The sequence below is a fragment of the Zosterops lateralis genome (assembly GCF_965231275.1).
Source record: "Zosterops lateralis genome assembly, chromosome: 6".
NCBI classification, from domain to species: Eukaryota; Metazoa; Chordata; class Aves; order Passeriformes; family Zosteropidae; genus Zosterops; species Zosterops lateralis.
Window position 1 is genome coordinate 40,046,476 of NC_139761.1, and position 23,515 is coordinate 40,069,990.

Here is a 23,515-nt window from a genome sequence, read left to right on the forward strand (position 1 = left end):
CTGCTGGTGTTTTCGCAGTTGTAGTTTCTCAACAATAATGATGAATTGGAAAGGTCTGTTTGGGGAGATATGGGGAGAAGGAGGAAAAGTAGTAAAAAGCAGCTTGGAGGAGAAAGGTTTTTCCATCATGTAGTGTGAAAAATGTTTCTGCTGGTGTGCTAGTCTTGTTCCTTTGCCAGAAATTCCTTCAGTCCTTAAACTTTCTTTTTCTAGGCGTACACAGTAGGTTGTCCAAAAGTTAGTTGGCTTTTGACCTTGAGCCAGTAGGGCACTTCACCGCTGCGGTATCTGAAGACTTGTTATGTTTCAAGGAGGTCAAAAAATGCATTTGTAACTACCTTAATTCAAACTATGTATTAAATGATGCAAATATTCCTATTTTCCTTTTGCCCTGTATTGATCAAGCATTATCTGTCTACAGTAGATAACTTAACCTTGTGTACAAAAGGAATCCCACCTGATATGCTGTAATTCAATGTCCTTCATTCCTTTCTTTCAGTTACCCTTTGCCTTCCTTGTTAGACTATTATATTGCTTTTGAGAACAGACTAACTTTGTGTTGTCGGTCTGTCTTGATGGACAATGGATGCATTCTAATCCCTCCTTATTTTATGTCAGGATTCAATTTAAAATTTCATTTGCTAAAGCATGTATAGTATTTATGAATGTAATTCCTAGTTTCTCCCTTTTTCCAGTGTTCACGTCCGAAGGACAGACAAAGTAGGGACAGAGGCAGCATTTCACCCCATTGAAGAGTACATGGTACACGTGGAGGAGCGGTTTGAGCTTCTTGCTCGCAGGATGCATGTTGATAAAAAAAGAGTGTATTTGGCTACAGATGACCCTTCATTGTTGCAAGAGGCAAAATCCAAGTAAGATGAATTATGTTTATATTACAGGTCCTTCCATCCAGTTAGCTTTACAATTTCTGACTATTGTGCACCACAAGTTTTAGTATATATTTTTTTATCCTTTATTCAGTTAAGACTGCATTTCATTTTCCAATGATTTTGATTTTTCTCTCAGATACACTTTTTTGGGATTTTTTTTTTCCCAAGGAAGCTTTTCAAAGCTTAATGTTAAAAATCTAGAAGAGTTGAGCAAGATACATGTGACTATGTAAAAACAAATCAATGCTGTATAAAGGAGGTAAATAAAAATAATATGCATATAAATAATAAACACACAAAAATTCTTATTGAACATATATATTAAAAAGAAACTACTTAAAAATGCTGTAAAACCTGGTTAATATATTAAGAAGTATATAAAACCTGTCCAAAAAATACCTCTCTGTGAACAGTTGCCAGAGGAATTTTTATAAGTGGGTTAAAAAGCTTGTGATGAAGCCCTTCCCTCTTTCAGAAACGCTTCTATAGTGATAACACAGAAGACTTTCATCCCACATGTTGAATAATTTTGTCCTTAAATATAGATGAGATTCTCAAATTTTTACAGTTTCTTTGTTCCTTTTTTTTTTTCTCTGTATCCTCTTCTAGCTCTCTAGAACATGGATACATAGTAAACATTCATTTACTCCTACATGGCCTGTATTTCCTTGTTCTAATTAATTAATTAATACTTCCTAAAATCAAAGCAACTCAGTGGTGGTAAATTTTTGATCCAAGATTCTATTCTTGGTGACATCCTTGGAAAAATATATAAGATAACGTACTGCATAACAGAATTTCTTTGGCATTTGTAAGGTAAGCAGAAAATGTTATTATGTAGCAGAAGAATTTTCTACAGCTTTGGCGACCTGTCTATTTCAATTGTACTGTTTCTGTTTTTCTTTCATATCTATAAAAGTCTGCTGTTTAAAATTATGGTGTTTTGTAAAAACTAAATGAACAAACTCAACTCCAGATGATGGCAACCTAATCCTTCCGGTTTTGTATGTGTAGAGGCAAGAACAATAGCAGAAACAATGATAGCATTTAAAGTTCAAATCTAACTGGTGAAAAGACAGGTAATGCGAAGTTGAGGTTATAATATTTTATTCGTTATATTTTCCTAAATAACTTTAATAACTGTTTGTAATATGACAGAATTCAATATTGATGTAACAATCTTAGTTATGCATTTTTCTTTATTTTTGTTTAACTTTCAAGCCTTAGCATTCTTTGTGAATAATAATGAGATGCTCTACCTGTGTAAACATATTATCCCAAGTTTTTAATAGCAACAAAAACTAATTGTAGATTTGTAACTTAGTAAAACAATACTGAATTTTATTAAAAATTACATTGCAAGTCCATTCCAAATTACAATTTTACTTTAATATGGTAAGATACAGCTCAATCAAACAGCATTAATTTTATGTTTTCTTCATAAAAGACATAGAATCTGTAAGCATTGAAGAACTTTTTATGTGTTACCGCTGCATTTTCAGGTCACAGCTTACACTGAAACATAATTTCCTACGTTACTTGCACCCTACTGTTCCTTGCAGCTTCAAATGCCTTGAGTAGAAGGCATTGGAAACTTCCTGTGATTTCACAGAAGGCAGGATGCAGTTTGATGTTTGGGCATTTAATAGCATCTGAAGGCAGGTTAAGGTCATGTTTTGGCAGCAAAGAAGCTTTTCTTTCTCTTCTTGTGAAATAGACTATAAATTGGTTTACGCTTCTGACAAAAATGTTCTAGTCACATTGAACTACCAAGCTTTGATAGAAACAGCTGTCACATTGCAGTAGCTTATGTTGCATTCATTATTTGGTGCAATAATATTAGTAAGTACTAGATACTGTATCTCTCTACAAGAGAGTGACTGGCTGTCAAACAGCGTTGGCATTTAAGTAAAGAAAATTTAGCCAACATTCACATGAATAGGCATGCTGTTTCTAGCAAGAGAAGTATTTTAAACTATTCATAGTCACGAAAACAGAAATGTTTTGACTTAAGTTTCAGAAATTTCCCTTGCAGTCAGATGTCTACAAACTGCAAATACAGTAGTAAAGATAGTGCAGTCACTACCACCAGTTTGTAGAGTGTTTATGTTCTATTTCCAAAAGAAGGAAAGAAGTGATATATTTTCAGAATTAGGATCATGTAGAACAATTTTTGTAGAGAGTAGCAGGGTTGAGAGTTCAACAACTGTAATGATTGGGGGATTAAAGCATTTGACAGCTTCTGGTAAGCAGAGGTCATGGTATTTATCTTGGGTAAGTGATGTGTTAGGGATGGTGTAAATTGCTTTTTCTTTGGTGATTTAATAGTTTTCACATGCAAATTTTTGAATGTCTAGTACATGTGTTTCTTGTCTATAATACTACTTACAGTATCTTCACTCTTTATGGTATTCAAAAAAATACAGATGATATATACATAAATTCTTAAGATGCCATATTTAATATATTTCTGGCTTGTATATGAACCTATTTAGGTGTCTTTCTTTTGTATATGAGCAGAAATATTCAGCAAATCACATTCTTCCTTCCAGAATGTTTACCTGTAAAGTCATCTGTATTTTTTTTCTCTTTTTTTTTACTATATATTTACTTTCACAACAGCAGGTTAATGTCTTTTTCCTTTTCTACTATCTAGTTTGGCTAACCCTCCCCACCCCCCTAAGTCATAGTATGCCTGATATATAGAATTCAGCAGTGCTTCAAAGTACTAAAATCTGATGAACAGCTTATATATTTTCCAATTTTTTTTAGAGCAAGACCTGAGAAGACACACTATTTCTTACTCAGTCTGTTGACACATACACCCACAATCTTCTTTCAGAGGGAAGAAAATTTTCAGTCCCTGTTCTGGACACTTCCACAGGCCTTGCAATTGAGAACAGGAGCCTTGGCCTGGCCTTGCTTTGCACCTGCAGTGATAAGCTGTAGTTACACAAGGAGTTGATCAGCTTCTGAAACCAATGGAAACTTGAAACAGTGCCATAACTGTGCTTGATTTGTATCCTTATCTGAGGCTCTTAGGTGCAAGAAGGATAGGTATTTAACTCTCTCCTCCCCACCTTCTTTTGATTTTTTATTTTCTCTTTCTCATAAGAGGGGAAAAAAAATCCTTCCTGGCCTGTATAGAGGTTTCGAGAATCTAGTAGATAGCTTTAGAAGAATTGGGAATAATTTTTAGATATGTGGAAGAGATATAGTACATATGTGTAATAAAAAGAAAACACAGATGTGCCAGTTTCCATTATTTGGTTGTGTCTTTGAGCAGGCTGCCCAAGGAAGTGTAGTACACTGTCTCTGGAGGTATTTAAGTCATGTAGATGTGGCACTTTAGGGGCATGTTTGGTGGTGGATTTGGCAGTGCTGGCTTTACAGATGGACTCAATGGTCTCCCAAGTTGTTTTCTAACTTAAATGATTCCACGATTCACAATCTGGGCCTTTTGTGTTTCAGAGAAGAGACTATGTGAGAAAAGCTAGAAGACATCCTACAAACATTGTGTTTTTGTGATTCTGTCAATAAAAATGTGGCAACTTATTACATATGAATCATTTTCTACACATTCAGGAATCCTAGTATTAGGATTGTGCCCAAGTTCTACTTAAAAAAGAAAAAAAATCACAAAATCTTAAAATGTAAGCCTTACATTAATCATAATATACAGATGGAAAAGGGGAATGGAAGGAAGCAAGAGCTAACTATAGAACTTTGATAGTTTCATTTCCTTTATCCTTTGCAGTCATTGTGGCAAGAATAGCTTCAAATAGAATCTCAAGCACTGTAGTGAGTGGGTAGGAGAATTAAACCTCTCCTGATGCAGGAACTCAGTGGGCCACATACAGCTTGAGAGGAGTGTGCATCTGGCCTTTTCCTGTATTTTTCTTCATGCTCTGCTTTCAGCCTGTATTGGAGACAGGATAGTGGACCAGAGGATTCTTTGGTCACACTGAGTATGGCTGCTATTTTACTCATGTTTTAAAAGAAGCCTCTTCTCCCAAGCATTGTGTGTGGGAGACAACATAAAAGTGCTTGTTTGAAAACTTAAATGTGTGAGTGGATAAATTACAAGCCTTGATGATTGTTTTGAAGAGTGGGCTCTGAAACTGTTGGTTAGATGAATTTGGATCAACTTTATAAAATGGAATTGAAGACCAGATCTAAAAGCACCTCAACGACTGTTTCCAGAATAAAGGAAAGAAGGAGAACATTTTAAATGTATGCATAAAAAAGATGTGTAAATAATTCTGATCTTTAGTTTTTTACCAGATCAAATATGACACTTTTATTCTTGTGCTTCATTCCTTAAAGTTACTAGAGTGATCTTTTGCTAGTAAAAAATCAGATTGCTCAAGAAAAGTTCTTTTGTGTCTGCTCAGCATGGATTCTGATTTTTGAAGTCTAAAGGAAGTGATTCATTTTAGTGATATTCCTGATACAAAGAACTTGTAAAGGAGTCTGCAAATATCTTTATCATTTTTGTTGTCTGTAGAAGTACCATCTTCTGTTAAATGTTCTTTGTGTTACTCCACTTGCACTTGTTTACTAAGATAAAACTGGTGCTCAGCTGTTTCTCAGGTAGTTCTCAGAGTAGGGTATGATGTATTTCCATTTGGTCTGTACTTATTTCTTCTTTAAAAAAAACCATGAATATGATTAACACAATGGAAATTATAACAGAGTATGTGACAAATATTGTAGTGTCATCTGTTGTATTTTGAGAGCTGATTAAATATTGACAAAAATGTTAGACACAAAAAGATTAGAAATTAAATAAAAATTGTGAAAGGGTTCTTACTGAAAATACTATTTTTTAGCTTCATATAAGCTTCGGTAATTCCTCAAAAGGAGTATTATAAGTTATTCTAATACTATTTCCACGTTCTTTTCCTTTTTTTCTGTTGATTTTCTTCTGTTTTTTATTATTTGTAATGTAGTAGGACCATTCCCTGACATTGATGATAAGATGCAACCTTTAAAGCTGTCCCATACATTCCACATCTGAAGTGGGCATTTTGCATACAGTTTTTTGATTTGCTTGTGAGATAAATTTGCTGATTTGTAGTCACAAAAGCAGCTATATTTGTCCATTTCACTTTTGAATACAGATTCTCCATACTTTTAACATTAAAATGGAATAAATTAGGCATGTTTTTATGAATATTATATTAGCTCTCTTGCTCTCTTATATAATGTCATGATTTATATTTGCAATGAAGTTACAAATTTGAAAAAAAGCTTTTATATATATAGTTTTGTTTTATAATAAGCTTTGTAGTTGAAATTCTGTAGTTGGCTGGTTAGTTATGTGAGTAGCCCTTCATGACTGAAATATGATTGCTGTATAACAGCAACATGGTTACCACCCTTGTTACATCTGTAATAATTGTCTTTGATAAGACGCTGACTAAAAATTTAAGTAATTTGTGCTCCTTTCCACTGTTTGTTTCAGATTTCAGTTCCCCAGTACAAAAGTGTAATTTTTTGAGAAAGAACATTTTTTCCCAGTATTTTTTGAAAGGATTTTAATTTTTTAAAGTTATTGTTACATGATAAAATCTTTTATTTTAATGTAATATAAACTAAAGTTTCATATTTCAAAAAAAATATTTTGGCTTACAGTAGTTACTAATTTTTTAATAAGTCAAGAAAAGTGTATTGGCATGGAATTTTACATTTATTTCCTTTTAACCAGTGGATTGCAAAATTCGTTCTCCATATGGCCTTAAGAACTGTGAAAGACTTTTTTTATTATTTTCGTTAGTTAACATGCACTTACTTAATATGTCCCTTTTACAGGTAACTAGTTTCCTGCACAGTGTCCTAATCAGTATCTAATAGTATGGTAATAAATGTAGCCTAGTAAAGTCAGAATCCTATATCCTGTTTAGCATGAGAGAAAATTTAGTGGTCTGAGTATATTTAATCTAAAATCAGCATCATTTGCAGAATGTGGTATATACTTCCTGATATTTCTTTCACTTCTTCTTTGTTATGTATCAGACAGACTTCCAGGATCTTTTTATTTATTTTTTCTGGATAATGAGAGGGCATGCTTGGAGGCAGCAGTGACATTCTAGAGGGTTCAGCAATGTTGTAATTAATTTCCTGTAAAGCAGAGACTTACTTAAAAAGAATTAACAACCCTATCTTGCAGCAGAGGTAATGCTTCTTAAAAAAAAAATAAACAGAACACTGCTATTGACTGTGTATTGTATTTTCACAGGTATCCAAATTATGAATTTATCAGTGATAACTCCATATCCTGGTCAGCAGGACTCCATAACCGATACACTGAAAACTCCCTAAGAGGTGTCATTCTGGATATTCACTTTTTGTCTCAGGCAGACTTCCTGGTCTGTACATTTTCATCCCAGGTAAAGTGCAATGCAGAGACAATGCTGATTGTGTGTACCAGTTCTAAATCTTAGTTTTCTTCATGCTTCTATTTATAAAAATCTGTTTTAAGGTTAAAAATGCAGCAAAAAAATCACCAAGCAGTGTTTTGTGGCTAATATACCGATCCACCTTATTCACATTTGGCAAGATACTATTTCTATCAGATTGAATGTTTTTACTTGCTGTTGTCATTATTCTCTTAGGTGACACAATCACACACTGTTAGATGAAAGTGGACACAAAACTCAAACGTTAAAATCCACTTATAAACGTAATGTTTTACACAGCCTCAAATGTAAATTTTCTACTGCACTGTAAGGCACAATATTAATAGATGGTCAATACAGTGATGTATTGACTTTGACAGGCAGAATTCTTAATAAAATTGCCATAGCAAGAAGACAGCAAAACGACAGAAAGTATAGAAAAGCCTCTTATCCCTGAATCATGCTGGTGGATACACTTTATTTACCATTCACCACATCCTGTAGAGAGAATGACATTTTATAGCATATTTAGAAGGTTTTCAATACAGACTGTTTCAGACTAAAGACCTGAGTAAAATCCAAAGTAAAAATCCTCACTAAGAAGAGCTGTGAGGAGCCATCCACTTTAATAATAATGTTTGAGTTAGCTGGAGCACATCCTCTGAATGCATATCACAGTGAAAGAAATAAAACCTATGTCTGTATGTCTTAAATGCTTCACATGCATTGGTGTAGAGACAGTTCATAGTGTGAAGGAAGAATTATGTAGTCTTGGATAAAACTTAATGAAGAATCTGTAACATTTTCTGCTATTATATTCAGATAACTGTGTTAAAATTGATAAATGTTTGCTTTAAATAAAACCCTGGGTATAAACATAGTTTAAATGTAGCAAATGGCTTGGCCTATATTGTAATTGAGTGTTAAGTGTTGAAGTAATTTTGAAAGAATATATGTTTAAAATACATCAACACAGTTAAGGTGATACAGATTGATCAGGACCTCTGAGGGGCATCTGATACAGCTGGCTTTGAGGGTACCTTTCAGGTACATGATGTCTTTGAGCTCAACTCTCATTCTCTTTCACCATGCATTTGACAGTAGACTTGTTTATTTGGATAACATATTTGGTTTTCCAGAGTTGCAGAAAATTCTACCAAAGTACAGGAGATCCAACATTAGAGTGTTGCTGTCAATAGCTGGACTATGAATTTGGTCCAGTATTTTACTTAATTTCTTCTAGGCAATTTATTGTGCTTTAATAATTCAGACTTCTCAAAAAAAATTTAATACAAGTTTTTCTGGGCATGCAACAATCTGTATCTCTACAGAGTCTTCATATATTGTGTTTTTCTAAGGTCTGTTGCAAGTTTTCCCAGTATTTGTAAAGTTCCCTTTTAAGGGATTAAAAATTTGATTCTCTTATCTCTAACATTTGAATTGCTATCCCTGTCCTTTCATCAATTAAATAAACTATTTGATAATTAATTTGGCATTGAAGGTAAGCAAAACAAGGCAGTTAATGACCATTTTTTGTCCAATAGATATGAAGAGAAAGTAAGGTTAAAAATGTTTTCTTGCTTATTTCCATTGCAGTTTTGGACTTTTTCATTAGTCAATTCTCTACTGACTTTTTTCCATTTTTCCAAAAAGAGTCTAAACTTCATTACAGAGGTATTAAGAGAAAATGAGCTATATGTATAGATACAGGAATTCCTCTGTATTAATTGAGTTTATGGTGCTGAAACTAAAAGAACACTGGTAGAAGTTGAAGAACAGGTATTTGCTTAAAATATTGTTGTTAAGGAATTAGTCCTATCATGTAATGGAGAGTCAAGGAAAACAACCCGCCTTGACACTACATTTCAGCAATGTCACATTAATTGAGTAGATTATTTATTTTTATAGAAAAGCCACATGGGAGTTTAAATCATAACACAGTAGGAGAATTAAGATTACATATTAGAACAATTTTTTTGTCTCTTCAGTCTTTATTTAGATGAAATCATAGCTCCTTCTGACTGGCATAACTTCATTTCCTTCCAGAATTTATTAGTCTTTGTATTTTTCATTGTACAGGTAAGTATACAGGCTGTAGAAAAAGGAATCTGGGAATAAAAAATGGGAGGCTGGCTTTAGCTATGTTTCAGCATGTGGATGTTTTGCCTGCTGTCCTCAACAGTTTACAGTTTAGTCATCCAGATTTGGTGCTACAGAGAAAACAATTGCTGAGAGGAGATGTTGAATGTTTTGTGTCAGATACACAGGACTCACTTACTAAAAGCATTTCTAGTGAAAAGATTTAAAATCTTTATTGTGTGTATTATGTGTTTCTGCTTCCTGGGGTACACAGACATGCAGAGAACAAAACAAAAACAGTCACAGAATCTATAAAATAAATATATGCAAATATATGGGTAATCAAATTTGTTTCTATATTATGGCTTCTATATTATGGTGTGTAACAAGTACTTCGAAATAATTAACTTCAGCCTGATCTTCTGAAAGGTACTTCTGAAAAGTTATTTTAAAGTTCAGATGCAGAGGGATAAAAGGAAATCTATTACATTTTTAAAGCCAATGCCTCTCTCAAAGGAGCTAAGAAAGTACAAATACATCTCGTATGACTGATCAAAGTTCTATTCACTGTATCTTCAAAGGGAGAAAATAAAAGTAAAATCAAGCTTTACTATATTAACATAGACTGAAAATTATGAAAAAGCTCAAATGCTTCTTCATATTGAAGAAATCTGCTGTATTGTTAATCAGTCTTTATCAAACTTGTGCAAAATCAGAGAAAGACACTGTAATGGAGGTCAGAAGTCAGAAAACCCACAGTAGCCAAGTCAGACACCTGACAGAGAAGTGCTTTCTAGCCAGTTGTTGGAAAAAAAAAAAAAAAAATCTTTAATATAATAACAGGCTTTTATGTTTCTGGCAACCCTGGAAAATACAGCATAATTCTGACGTGGGGACATCTGTTCAGTCTGAAGAAAATTCCCTTCATAAAATAGGATACAATGACAATTAAAAATGCATATTTCTTCTCACCAACATAATTATTGTTTTGATGGAATTCAGTTTCATTTATTTGTCTTCTAAGTTGCCAGCAGTCACAATTCTATCACTCTTCTAATATAAACAGATTATATATTTTAATATATATTTTAATATATTTTAAAGCCCTGGACTTAAGATACTGTTTGGTTGTGAAAATTTCAACTTCCTTTAGAGAAGTAAATGCAAGGCCTCATCATTGCAGGATAAATTTGAAAATGTAAATTCTAAAGGTTCAATCGGAAGTAAAATACAGTTTGTAGTAGTAGAAGAAAAAGAAAACTATTTTGCTTTTACATTTGGTTGGCTACAGATCATTAATTTTGAAAAGCAGAATTGCTAGTGTTCATATAGATGTTTTCATTTTATACTGAAAAGTAGACCGTACTAATTATTTATCTATCACTTATTCAGTATTTATAAATACTGAATGTTTACCAAATCTGATCACTAGAGGCCTAATTAAGATTCTGAAAAATTTCATGCTTTTTAGTAGCAAATATGTGGGATTCTGTGGGTTTTTTTGATGGGCTTTTTGGTTTGGTTTTGCTTGGTTTTTGAGTTTTTGGGGGCTATTTTTGTTGGTTGGTTAGTTGTTTTTTTAACCCAGACATGCCAGACCCTGATACTCTTGGGAAATATTACTATACATTGGTTGCTGATTTCTGTGGTATATTTCAGTCACACATAATATTAATGACTTCTGTTTTTATTTCTAAGGTTTGTCGAGTTGCCTATGAAATTATGCAGACGTTGCATCCAGATGCTTCGGCGTATTTCCATTCTTTGGATGATATCTACTACTTTGGGGGACAGAATGCTCACAACCAGATTGCTATTTATGCTCACCATCCACGAACTGCTGATGAAATTCCTATGGAACCTGGAGATATAATTGGAGTAGCTGGAAACCACTGGGATGGTTATTCAAAAGGCATCAATAGGAAATTAGGAAGAACAGGCCTGTACCCATCCTATAAAGTTAAGGAGAAAATTGAGACAGTCAAGTATCCTACATACCCAGAGGCTGAGAAGTAGATTAAAAGGAAGACATTCGGCAGTTGTTATTATTAAAAAACTCAATTTTGATTGGTTCAAACCAGTCAACACACTGACTATTGGTTTCTATGGGATTTGAACTTGCATTTTATCATGCGGTTAAAATCAAAGCCTTTGCAATGAAACTGGAGATGAAGCTGAGAACAAGTGGATGGGCTGTTGTCTGAACTTATTCTCAAACATTTTTGTTATATGCAGTCTCACACATGCACACACAAACCCACGTACAACAGGAAAACTGTTGTTTTATACTTCTTGTCTCTTTTCAGGACTTGTCCCAGTCATTAGTCTTATGTGAGCTTTGGGCTCTTTTCTCCGCCATTAATTGACAATAATGTTCAGACTTATAACACTGCCACATTGTGTAATTTGAGTGACATGAACATATTTTGTATGTGCAAAATTTGGAACATGGTGCCTATATTTGAAAAGTTTGTGACCTTTTTAGAAGAGCCATGCCTGTTTTGCAATGGGCAAGAGTCCACTTTCGTCTGGTGTTACCATGACCACTGAACTTGCTTCAAACAACAGATTCAGATTTCAGACTAGATTTCTTTACAATTTTGGAGTTTTTTTAGCATTCCATTGATTACTTCTCATCATTAATAAAATAAAGGTTACATTCAACAATGAAGTAGTCACTGTCTCTTAGGAGCTTTTGTAAACAATGCCATGAACAGATTCTTTTAGTACTGGTAATTTTTGGACACTGCCTTTGATTGAAAAAAAGCAACAACAAAAAAAATCTACAAAAGAAGGAAAACATAGCCTGAGTTTCATTGAATTTTAAAACACTTGTGTAGTATGACAGTTGTGTAGGGCACAGTGCTGCTCAGCTTTGTGGACAGTAGGTAACAGCAGGATTACTTCAGTGGCTAAATTGCTTACATTTACCATCTGACACTATTTTCTTACCTTTTCTGTTTCTCTTCTGAAAATAATTCAGGGTTTAGGGTGTTATGGCATTAGCATTTTGGGATTGAATGTAATTACTTTTAAGTAAAAAAACTTCAGGTTATCCCATTTATAGAACTCGTCAGTCTGGACTACTTTAAAAAATCTAACAGCTTACCCAGAAATAGTAGGTTACAAGAAAATATACAAGGATGAATTTTTATGCATGTCATAAGATTGTTAGTAATTCTTAGTGTTTTGAAATCACTTGCCAGTCAGCTCTCATTAAGAAAAGAGATAATTTACAAAATAATTTTACAAAAAAATCATAGATTTAATGGTTGTATATATAGATACATATTATATGTAAGATGACAAGAGATTGTTTCCAAATAAAAATAATATTTAATAACATTTTATAGCTTCCAGTACAATCCAGTTTGGATTACTGGAAGTGTAGAAAATGTTTACTGTTCAGAGACTGAGGAATTGCCACGTGAGTAAAGGTTAAAACAGCATGGCTAGTTGACCTTAGCAAAGCAAAATTATACTTAATTATATTTATGAATAGACCAAGGACAGTGTTAACATAATGAATGGATGGACTTGACTATGAATAAATTTTAGGCTGAAAAATAAAAGGAAATCTCTGGCAATGTGCACTTCAGCAGCAGGCTTCCAATTGAAATCGTGGTGAGATGGAACTGGATTGGTATGTGAAGGAATTACAAAGTAGTACTTTCTGACATTACTTGCAGGACTGATCCTGTAGATACCCCCCAGTAATGTGACCCTCAACTGAAAAACTATTTTGCGTCTTGAAAAAGAATAACAAAATCAAAGTTGAAAACCTTTTGGGGGAAAAAAGATACATTTTCCATAGTGTTAAATAGACCTATCAGTGATAACTAGCTTAGATACCAAATGAGAATTAGAGGCTGATTAAAGGATAATGGAAAATTTGTAAGAGCAGCCAGGAACTGCTAAAGATGAAATTTTGTGATAAAAGATGCCTAGAGTCAACTGGTGTTATCTGTATTTTGGAGCTGCTAAGGAAACAGCTTTATATTAGTTTCCTAATTGGTGCTGGTAAATTTTCCACTAATTCAGGCAAATGTGGTATTTCAGAGGTACAAATGTAGGCTAAATAATAACTTTTTTTTTAAACTTTATTTTGAATTGTACATATAAAGCTACTACTACTTTTCAACTTGAAAAAAAATTCAAATGAGCATTTCTTCCTCAGCAATTAATTAATTTTATTTTGGGGAAAAACTAGTTTAGTTGTTTCTCCACAAATACTGCATTAGCTAATTGATACAGATTTATAGATTTTGAAAATGTTTTATTTTTTAAGCTATTTACTTACGGCTTCAGACCCCCTCATTTCTATCTCATTCCTTAGAGTGTGATTCAGAAATAGTAATTTTTCTGTAGTCAGGTAACTCAGTTAAAAATACAACAGAAGAAGATAAATAACAGAATATCTAAGATGAGCCCAAAGGCAAAACCAGATCTTCTGGTGTGGTAATGAGAGAACTGAAAACACTGATGTTGTAGAAGCTGTACCTATATAATGTGGCAATTCCTCAGCACACTGTATCTGACAAAACATTGGCAAGGTACACATGCCTCTTTACATATTCTAAGTACCTAATGAATAATTAGGTCATCGTGTTTGAGAAAATGATCATGAAATGATACAAAATTGGAGCATTACTGTTAATAATTCAGAAATGTACTAATGTAGATGCTATGATCTTATTCCCCAGGGTCATATGATCCTCTAGTGCTTAAAGTTTAGTACTTCTCAGAGGAAGAAATCTAGCAATACTCTGCTTGCTAGATGCATGTTTCTAGAGATTTGTTTCCTTTAAGACTACCAATTAGTTATATTTTGGAATCCTGGGACATCAGTACATTAAAAATGATTTTGTTTTATATTGAAAAAAATGAATATTCGAGGCTTTATTCTCGGTGTACAGTGGGGTCCAGGTAATATAGAAGGATCAGTGGGAACATGGAAAAGAGACCTCCAGATTTTTACTGTAGCTCACGGAAAAGTGAAATAATAGGAAATAAAATTTTTGTCTTGAATACCTGGGAGAAAGCTGAATCTTTTGAAATCTATGAACTCATTAAGTTACTAGCCAGAATGCTTGTGAGGAAGCAAGCATACATCGTGTTTCTTCTGTTTACCTTGTAGCTCTGCAGCAATCTAGTCTTGTAATTTTTGCCTCATACCAAACCACCTTCTCTGATATCCATAAGACAACAAACTTTCATACCCCCTTAAACAACTGCTGTTTAATTAAATTTTTCCTCTCTAAGAAACTTTGGTGCGTGTGTGTGCATATGCATGTTGCATACATAAAACACAATATGAACAGCACTCTTGCATTCTTTGCTATTTTACATTAGCACTGTCACATTCTTTGTGAAAACTTACTTGGCCAGGTAAACGTAATCTTTGGAAACTTTGTATTCCACATGCTGCTTGGAAGCTAAGAAATTTATTCTGAGTGGTTCAGTTAACTGGTTTTCTGTGACATTGATGTACCACCAACCTGAGTTCTTGATTTTCAGGCCAGCCCACAGTGAAATGTGTGGGATTTACAGGCTTTCTCTACTAGCATCCTGCTCATGTGAACTGCTTAGTATTATGGATTTGTTCATGAAGGATGATGTTTTATTTCAAAGTTTTTACATATTTTAAATGTTTACCTTCAGATAAATCTTTTGCTTAACCCTTCTGTCACTGAATTTTAAGAAAACTTCAGGGAAAACAGAAAGATTTTTTTCTCCTTTACCAACTTTCTGAAAGGAGATCTGATGATACCTTTTTTTTTACGGAGAGATGTTAACAATGTAAATGTTTCCTTCATAATGGGTTTTATGTTTCTTTGATTTGCAATTATAAAATAAGAGTCTTCTGAGCTAGGAACATAATAGAAATAAGTGGAAAATTTTCATGACAAATTCTTAATAGGAGGAGGGATATTTTTCTTCATGCTAGTGGAATAGCACCTACCATTTGGAACCTTTTCATAACAGTGAATTGAACTTGGTTTTTCCAGGTCATTAGTTTCTTCACAGTGTAATTTCTGATGTGACTGAGGAACCCAGATAAAAATAATTTGCTTAGTTTGGGAAATGGGAAGAAGAGAGAGTCTAGTAAGACATGGTGTTGTGCTTTTAATATGAGTTTCTATATCATCTTATAAAGCCACAAATAAACATTTCTGTACTGGGTTAAGCACCTCTGCTAGTGAAATCATATGTAGAATTTACAACCCTCCCTTTGATTTTGCCTAATACGAGTCTGAGTTGTGTGTAAGCTTTGTGGTCGTATTCTGATTCTTGGTTGTTATTATACTACAGTTACATTCCTGTTCTGGTGGCGTGGGAGGAGGTTGTCAAGGGACTCAAAAGGTTGTTGGATATTCTTATTGTATGGAATTAAAATTGCATATCAGCTCACTTAAATTCCCTAAGGTGCCCCTAGAATTGTAATTGTAGTCTCCAGACATTTGTCGAGGTCCCCTCTATCTACCTGCAAGTTTACCCGGAGCAAGACTGAAACAAAGAAAGTTATTTATAAATATGAACTTACAGGTTGTGTTTGACTTCTTAGTATTCTGTTTATTTCCAAAAAGCATGAAACGTGGCACACTGCATGATACAAGTAAGAGGATAGTATAAAATTCCCAAGCCTGCAAAAAAAGAATTATCTGTCTGTTTGCCCGCATTGTGGGTCACATTCTCTGTGTACAAGATTATTTAGGAATCTAAGTACATAAGGCAGAGGTCTTTCAACATTACTGCTGAATCTCTTCCATTGATGTTTGCTGGTCTTTAGTCCTTTCTGTACTCTGCACAGACAATGCTGGTGATATTTGCTATTCACTGGAATCCCTTTATATTTTATGCTCGTTTCCTTTGACTCAGCTTGTCAGCAGAATCCTATTGCCACTGAAGTTCAAGCAAGTTTGGATTAATGCAAAGGCATGTCAGTTGTTTGCACAAAAAAGTCTTTGCCATTGCTCAGAATTAATGTCACACTCAGACTGGCTCCTTGGGAGGTGCTGTTGAAGGAAGGAGCCATCCCCACTGCACTATACTGTACATGTTTTATAACTGCTGGCAGTACTGATTTTACTTCCAGTTTTGCATGATTTTTCCACTTTATCCAGACTCAAGGTTTTGTTTTCATTTTACTATATTTATGAAGTGTTTTCTGGAGAATGATGAGATGAAGTCCCAAATACCCTACATTTTCTTAAAGTATAACAGACCTCATCCCATGTCCTTTTAACTGTCTTAAAGACATACTTCAGTTGCACCATTTTAGTAGAAACAGCTAGCTTGATGTGTCCTGAAGACTGACATTTTTTGCTCTTCTATTAGCCCTACCACCTACTTGCATCTGATCCTGATTGACTATGGTTGTATGAGGCTTCTTCACACCTTTCTGCTGCACATATTTTGATTTCCTTACCCAGTAGTCATTACTTGACCAGGATTCCAAGGGACAAGTCTGTTTTTCATTTTTTGTTTTTATTTTTTAGAAATGTGTTTTTGTATTGTCCCTCATTAATTTAGTCAAGGATTCAAAGAGGAGACACTATAATCTGATGTGCCTGCTAAGTGTTTAGGAGGCTTACAAGGCATAGAAATGCTTTTAATAATAAGGTTTACAGCTCATACCATGACAGCTATCTTGACCAGATGAAGGATGTATTTTCATAGCATTCCCTATTCATTTTTGGCTAGTGCTTATTGTACGCTAATACCTGCAGCTTAATTTGCAAGAGACACAATGTAGATGCAGTACTTTTACAGGACCATATGGATAATTTGCTACTCTTCAGCCTTGGAATCCTTTTTTTTTAAACTTAGTTTTAAAGTTCCTCCCAGGCAAGTTGGGGGGGTTTGTGTAATACCTCTGCACCATTCTCATTAATTTGTCCACTGCAAGCAGAGCCATGAGGATATTGCAGCTCAGCTGTGAGAAGCCACTGAATGTAGAGATTGCCATCCACTCTGGATGTCTACAGAAGATCCATCTCTTGAAGAAGCCAAGTATATTTGCCGACACCTTTCCAAGCAGCAGCAAACTGGAAGAATGGAAAGAGACCAAAAACCAGGGCATCCTACTCTCTTCTTCGTGAATGAGAAGGAATTGGGCCTGTGTAATGTTGGTGGGAGTAGATTACTCCAGTACTTCAGCTTATTGCTGGAGAATGACCTGTGATGATGAGTTTATAATTCTAAATCTCTGGTCAGTTTGTAACACCTATAAAATTTTGTTTTCACTTGAGAATAAAATTGTTATACACAATAAGTTCAGACTTGTGGAATTAGACAGTTTTGTTCTTGCCTCAGATGATGTGTTAGCTTTTCTTGAAATGATGGTTGCTAATGAATAAGATTGTTATTCAGCAAAGACAGAAAAATCTTTTTAGGCTGGCTTGACCATTTTTTAACCTGCACATAAGTAGAGATTATACAGGGGCTAGGAAATTATTATGTAATAGATTTAGGATGGATAGGTTTGTTCCTTTAACTGTTCCTTTTGTTTATAAACAACAGAGGAATTGTTTTGTTAATATTAGGAAGTTATAGTTGCAATGTATCTCCCTGCTCAAAATGCATTTCTTTAGGGCTGGTGATGTGCTATGACTGCTTTTTATTACACTGATTCGTATTAGCTCATTTGTAGGTTTCTGAGTGTATTGCTCACTCCTTTGGTCCAATGTTTAGACTGTAAGATTTATGATCCAGGAGTTGCCTTTTTTTATTTCCATCTCTTTGTCCTAATGGGAGTCTTCAGTGAGTAGGATCTCTAGACAGTACAGTAATAAGAATAATAATTGTAGCCATAAAATGGCTTAAACGTTTAATTTGTAATGCTAAATTCAATATGGTTTTTTAGTGCTTGCTTTTATTTATGTACCATTAATATTTTATTTAGTTATATATATTGCTTATTTGCCATTATGTGTGTATGAAAAAGACACTAAACCCTCAAGGAATCCAAGTATCAGAAGTCAGATTCAGGAAGTTATCTTATATATCTCCTCCATTCTTATGACCTTTGTCATTGATAATATATTTACATCTTTGGTTCTGAAACAGCACTGTGATTTAAGAAATCATCTTGTGTACTTTTTGTGCTGTCACTCCTTCTCTTGGAATTTTATAACTGACCATGTGTATGCTAAATCTATTTAACTGTGAATTGAAACAGGTTCATTTCTATGCTGATTGGTCTGGTATATGTTGGTCAATGATGATTTTGGCAGTAAGCATGAATGTATATCCTTCATTTCCGTGCTTTTAAAATTGAGTAGGAGAATAAGTGAAGGAGCCATTAGAATAATAGTCTTTTCTCACCCTTTGGTGAAATGTCTAGAGCTTACTTATGCCTTTTTTTCATTGTTAAGATGCACACATAGACAGTAATGTATCTTATATGAAGGGATAAAATCTGTTGAAGCATCTGAAGAAGCCTCGAGAGGACCAGGATGCAAGGTAATGTTGGGGTTGATATGAAGATGTGCCAGACTTGCAATTACCTGGAGGTCTTCTCTTCTTGGGCTGCCCCTTCAGAATTCATTTAACAGACAGGCATTATTTTGTTGTGACTTCATGCTGGATGGTTCCTGAACGTCCTGTTCCTTTATAATAAGATGCATCATATTATTACATGTACTCTGCTGTACTGCTCTGTAGTAAAACAGTCTAGCTTTTCTCACTGCAATGTTGATGTTACTCCCTCTTCATAGTTTCTCTTGAAGGGTTTACTTTTGGTAAGGCCACACAGTGGTTGAAAAAAAGAAAATAATATCATTCTTTACTGATAAGAGTCTGATATTTTATTTCTGAAGCAGCTGTAATTTGCCTTGCTGGCATACAAATCCACAAGGTAGATTTTAACTTCTCTCTTGTAGCAAGTAGCTTACTACTGTTAGCTGTTGCAGTTTGGGACTGAAAGTAAGCTTTAAGTCTCTGAAAATACTTCTGTCTCTCATTACTGTCTGAGAAAGAGTGGTGACCCCTCCTGACAGCAGAGATATGGAGTTCACAAGAACTAGATAGGGCTAATTCCATGTGATACAATTTTTCTCTCAACACTGACACTCTCTTACCTAAGTCTCTTTTATCCAGCTTGAATTAATTTTAGAATTTAGAAAAAAGGCAATAGTGTTGTCTGATTGAAAGGCAGTTGTAAATAAGTTTACTAATCATGCTGCTAGTACAAGGCATAACAGTGTCCATTACTCTCTTCATTTATGCAATAACTTCTCCAGCAAGTTCTCTACTGTTATTTCCAACTTCCTTGTTTCCAACTGATTGCCTTCCTGTCTCTGCTTATACATGGAGTAGTCTTCTACTCTGTGCCTTTATATCTCAAAAACCCCCTGCATATGTACCAAAGCTGAAAACAGAAAACTAAATGCAAGATATTATCAACACATCTGATTTTTAATCAAATTTTGTCTTTTGTGTATCACATTTTTAAATGTTAGGTACTCAGAAGCAAAAAAAGAAAAAAAAAAATCCTTTTTGTTCAGACTTTTTAATCCCGAAACAATAGACAAAAAGATTTCTAGGATGAGTAAAGCCTTTCCAGAAACAGTAGATCATTTAGCCCTAGCACAAACAATGAAAAATAGAAAGCTTACTGAATTCCCCAGAGCAGAACTGCATGAAAGAGTACTGAGTGTGCCAGAGTGGAAATACAGAGGATTATAATTTGGTTTTCCCCTGTTGATTTCACAGCTCATCTAAGTTTCTGCTTATCTGTGAGGAATCAGCATTAATTTTCATCTGTGGAACTGGACAGATGCTTTAGTGTGCAGGCTGCCTGTCAGAACAGCTATATAAAATTAGGTCTCAAGATTTTTAAAATCTTACTACAAAATTACCTTGATTTTCTCTTAGAGTATTTAGTGGTTTTGCATCTTGAGGTTTTTGGATAACCACTTGTGAGCAGTGTATAACATGAATGATAGAACTTTAAGTATATCCATCTGGAAAGTGTAGGAACAGCTGTTTATGCATAAGGCGATACACTGATGTGTCATGTTAATTAATCATTTCCAAGTCATAGGAAGTACAGGGTGTATTAGCCACTCAGCAGTGTGGCTAGCAAATGATTTGTGAAATCACTGTCCATTCTAACTGGGATGTTTTTATTAAAGGACATTATCTATGACCAGCAGTTTTAGTCTGAAGTCTGCCACTAGTTTATCATGGCACACACAGTGGTCAAGAATGTGAACTACATTTTACTATTGGAGGCAGATTCAAACGGTAGTTGAGTCTCACAAATCACTTAAGAACATGTTATTGGACAAAAATGCTCATATTGATTTCAGTGAAAACTCTGATCCAGAGTTTTCAGATTCTGCCTGGGGAGGATTCAGTTTTCCAAGTGTGTATCAGAAAAGTGCACTGTACCCATATTTTCTTATTATTGCTACTTGTCTGAGGAATTTTATGTTGCTGATGTAATGCTTTCTCGGAATTCCTCACACAGGTCAAGCTTCTATTTGTGTATGTCACTATAATAATATATGCACAAGCAGACAAGGATGTTCCAAATTCCATAAATCCTTTTTCCTTCTGTATACATTATTTACATATATACATATATATATATATATAGTGTTTTAGTATTTGTGCTCTGGAATGGGTGCCTGAGAGCATCATTAGATTATCATGTCAATACTGAAGTTAAGTATCTCTAGCATGCTTGCAATTAGAGAAATTGTTTTTCCAGGAATCACAATTGAAAATTGCTTAGATGAGTGATCCTTATTTTCAGCAGTAGTACCATTTAGTGATGTATCTGTTTGCAATGGAAGGCAGCAAGCCTTTTATCAGAGACTGTTGGAATCCATGTTTTCCTGAGGAGGCATTTTTGATTCCAAGGAGGTGTGCTGATGGAAGCATTCCTTAAAATTCTCTTGCTACTGAGACGTCTCAAAAATACAGCTGAAGCATTTTATTCTGACAATTTCTTCATAGACAAGGAAAACTTAATCCACAGGGTAGTTCAAATTATCTGAGAGCTTTGTGGGAAAAACAATGATTTTTCTGACTGCTGACAGAGTATTTGTTTCACACTGTAACATTTTTCAACAGCATCTAGGAAGATTGTTCTTTTATGCATTTCTGGTCTCTACAGGCTACATTCAAGAAAAGGTTAATCTGAATACCAGGAAAAATATCTACCAAAAAAATTAAATACGGAAATAAAGTTGTTTGTTTAACTGCAGCTTCTGATGATGATGAGTGTATTTTCATTCATAGTTTTCTTTGCAAGTTTTGAACTACTCCAAGGATTTACTTTGTGCCAGCAGTCAGAGTCTTCTGTCCCTTTAAAGGCAGTATCTTTGTCTTATACTCTATTAAAATTTCTACATTTTTTTCTTTTCAGTGTTCTTCATGCATGTGTTGTGTTTCTTTGTCTCTTTGTGATTTGTATGGTTTTTTAAGACTGCAGTGGCTAGAACAGACTTTTGAAAGTTTTGGTATCAGAAGGCCCTAGACACATGCAGATACTCTGTGTTTCATCATTACAAAGTTTTCAATGAACCATAACCAGAGCTCCTAAAAATACTGATAAATATACACAGCTCAGGTGTCATAATGACTGAAATCTTGACTTGGTTTTGAATTAAGCTGTTCAGATTTTGTCTCTTTTCAGAGTCTTATAAGTCTTTAGTTTGCACCAGAAAACTTCAAACTAGATATGAGTAGAGTGCAGTCCTGTGAATCGTCAAGGACAGGACTGCTCAGTGTAATCCAAACATGTCCAAAATTTTTCACCAGCTTTACTCAATGGCCAGTAGAAGAAAATAACATAGACTTCCCTAGAGACCTTTTCCTAAATATTTTTAACAATTATTCTTCTGTGTATGTTTTTGATTTAGTCATTCCTTCCATCAATTCTGAAAAAGGACTGATTTCTTACTTCATTCATTGATTGTTAGGAATAAAATGTCTACTGAATAGGAATAAACAGGTCAAGAAAGAGAAAAGTTAATTGCCTCTAAGAGATTTATGTTTGTTGTGTGTGCTGTTCCCTAATGTATTTCAGTTTTCCCACCTTTTCACTTGCATTGTATTTCTTTATACCTCATAAACTCCGTAATGAAAAAGAAATAAGCATAGAGTGTTTCCTTGACAGTGTGCTGAAGTGTTCTTAGGAACTGAAGAGCCTCAGTTTTCTTGATATAGGTGCAGGAATGCCTGCCCAGCCCCAGTGGAGTGCATCAGGAAAAAATAAGATACTTTATGGGTGTATTTTTTTAATTACTAGGGTTTTAGTATTGAGATAGTTGTGCATCTGCTATTCTCTTGATAGTTGTCTTATATATTTATTCTACTCTTCAGTATGAGGCATCATGGATGTTTTAGTTATCAGCCCCTACACTCTTAGACTGTAATAGTTTCTTCTGAGGGTTTATGGCAAGAAACCCAGATCAGTTCTCTGTCAGTTGTTTCCTTTACAGCCTTATTAAAAGATGAAATAATTAGCAATGCTTTTCCCCAAACATGCAATTCCCAAATTCATAGTCACAGTCTTCTGGTTTAGCCATCACAGACCTAAGATTATTTATTCATGTTCTAGAATGTGTGTATATATCATTTTGTCTATGTTATTTTTAGAGTTTGTATTTTGAGAGAATATTGTTAAGGCAGACTGAGTCCTTTTATTAATTAAGTCACTCATTTTAGGATTTTTTCCCTTATTGTCCAGGCATTTAGAAATGGTAACCACTCAAAATGTGCAGATAGCAGTGTGAATAATTAATATTTTTACCGTTTAGCCCCAATTCCTTTGGTTCCAAGATCCTTATGGTTTTATATTTTGATCTTACCAGAACTGGACCCTGCTCAGTTATTTTCTTGAAACCAGTGTAAGTTTTCCTTCTTCATTAAATTAGATATAATGCCAGCATGAGATCCTAAGGAGACTTCAGGTCTCAAAATTTTGAACTAGATACCAAGTTTAGCTCAGGTTAATTGTAGTGATTTGAGCACTACTGCAAAGCCTTGTCTACATAAGCACCAGCCACACACTATCTGTAGCTATTATTGCAGTGTGGTAATACAGCTGAGAAAAGTTACAAAAGTCCTCCTCTGGCTCAGCAGAATTAAAAGATGCAAATTAGTGAAACCCAGACAGTTACCCCTTTG

The 23,515-nt window shown here is 34.4% G+C and overlaps 1 protein-coding gene across 8 annotated transcripts in view; it reads left to right on the forward strand.

The window, feature by feature from the left end:
* FUT8 (fucosyltransferase 8) overlaps nucleotides 1-17,649 on the forward strand; it is a 102,263-nt gene extending 84,614 nt beyond the window's left edge. For 6 of the 8 annotated variants that reach the window (XM_083863680.1, XM_083863676.1, XM_083863681.1 and 3 more), the window contains 3 exons: nucleotides 696-872; nucleotides 7,132-7,282; nucleotides 11,069-17,646. In XM_083863680.1, coding sequence (XP_083719806.1) covers nucleotides 696-872; nucleotides 7,132-7,282; nucleotides 11,069-11,386 — 646 coding nt within the window. In that variant the 3' untranslated portion in view covers nucleotides 11,387-17,646. Of the gene's footprint in view, nucleotides 1-695; nucleotides 873-7,131; nucleotides 7,283-11,068 lie in introns of all 8 variants that reach the window. The other 2 variants (XM_083863682.1, XM_083863683.1) reach the window with 2 other exon arrangements.
* Nucleotides 17,650-23,515: the final 5,866 nt, after the last annotated feature.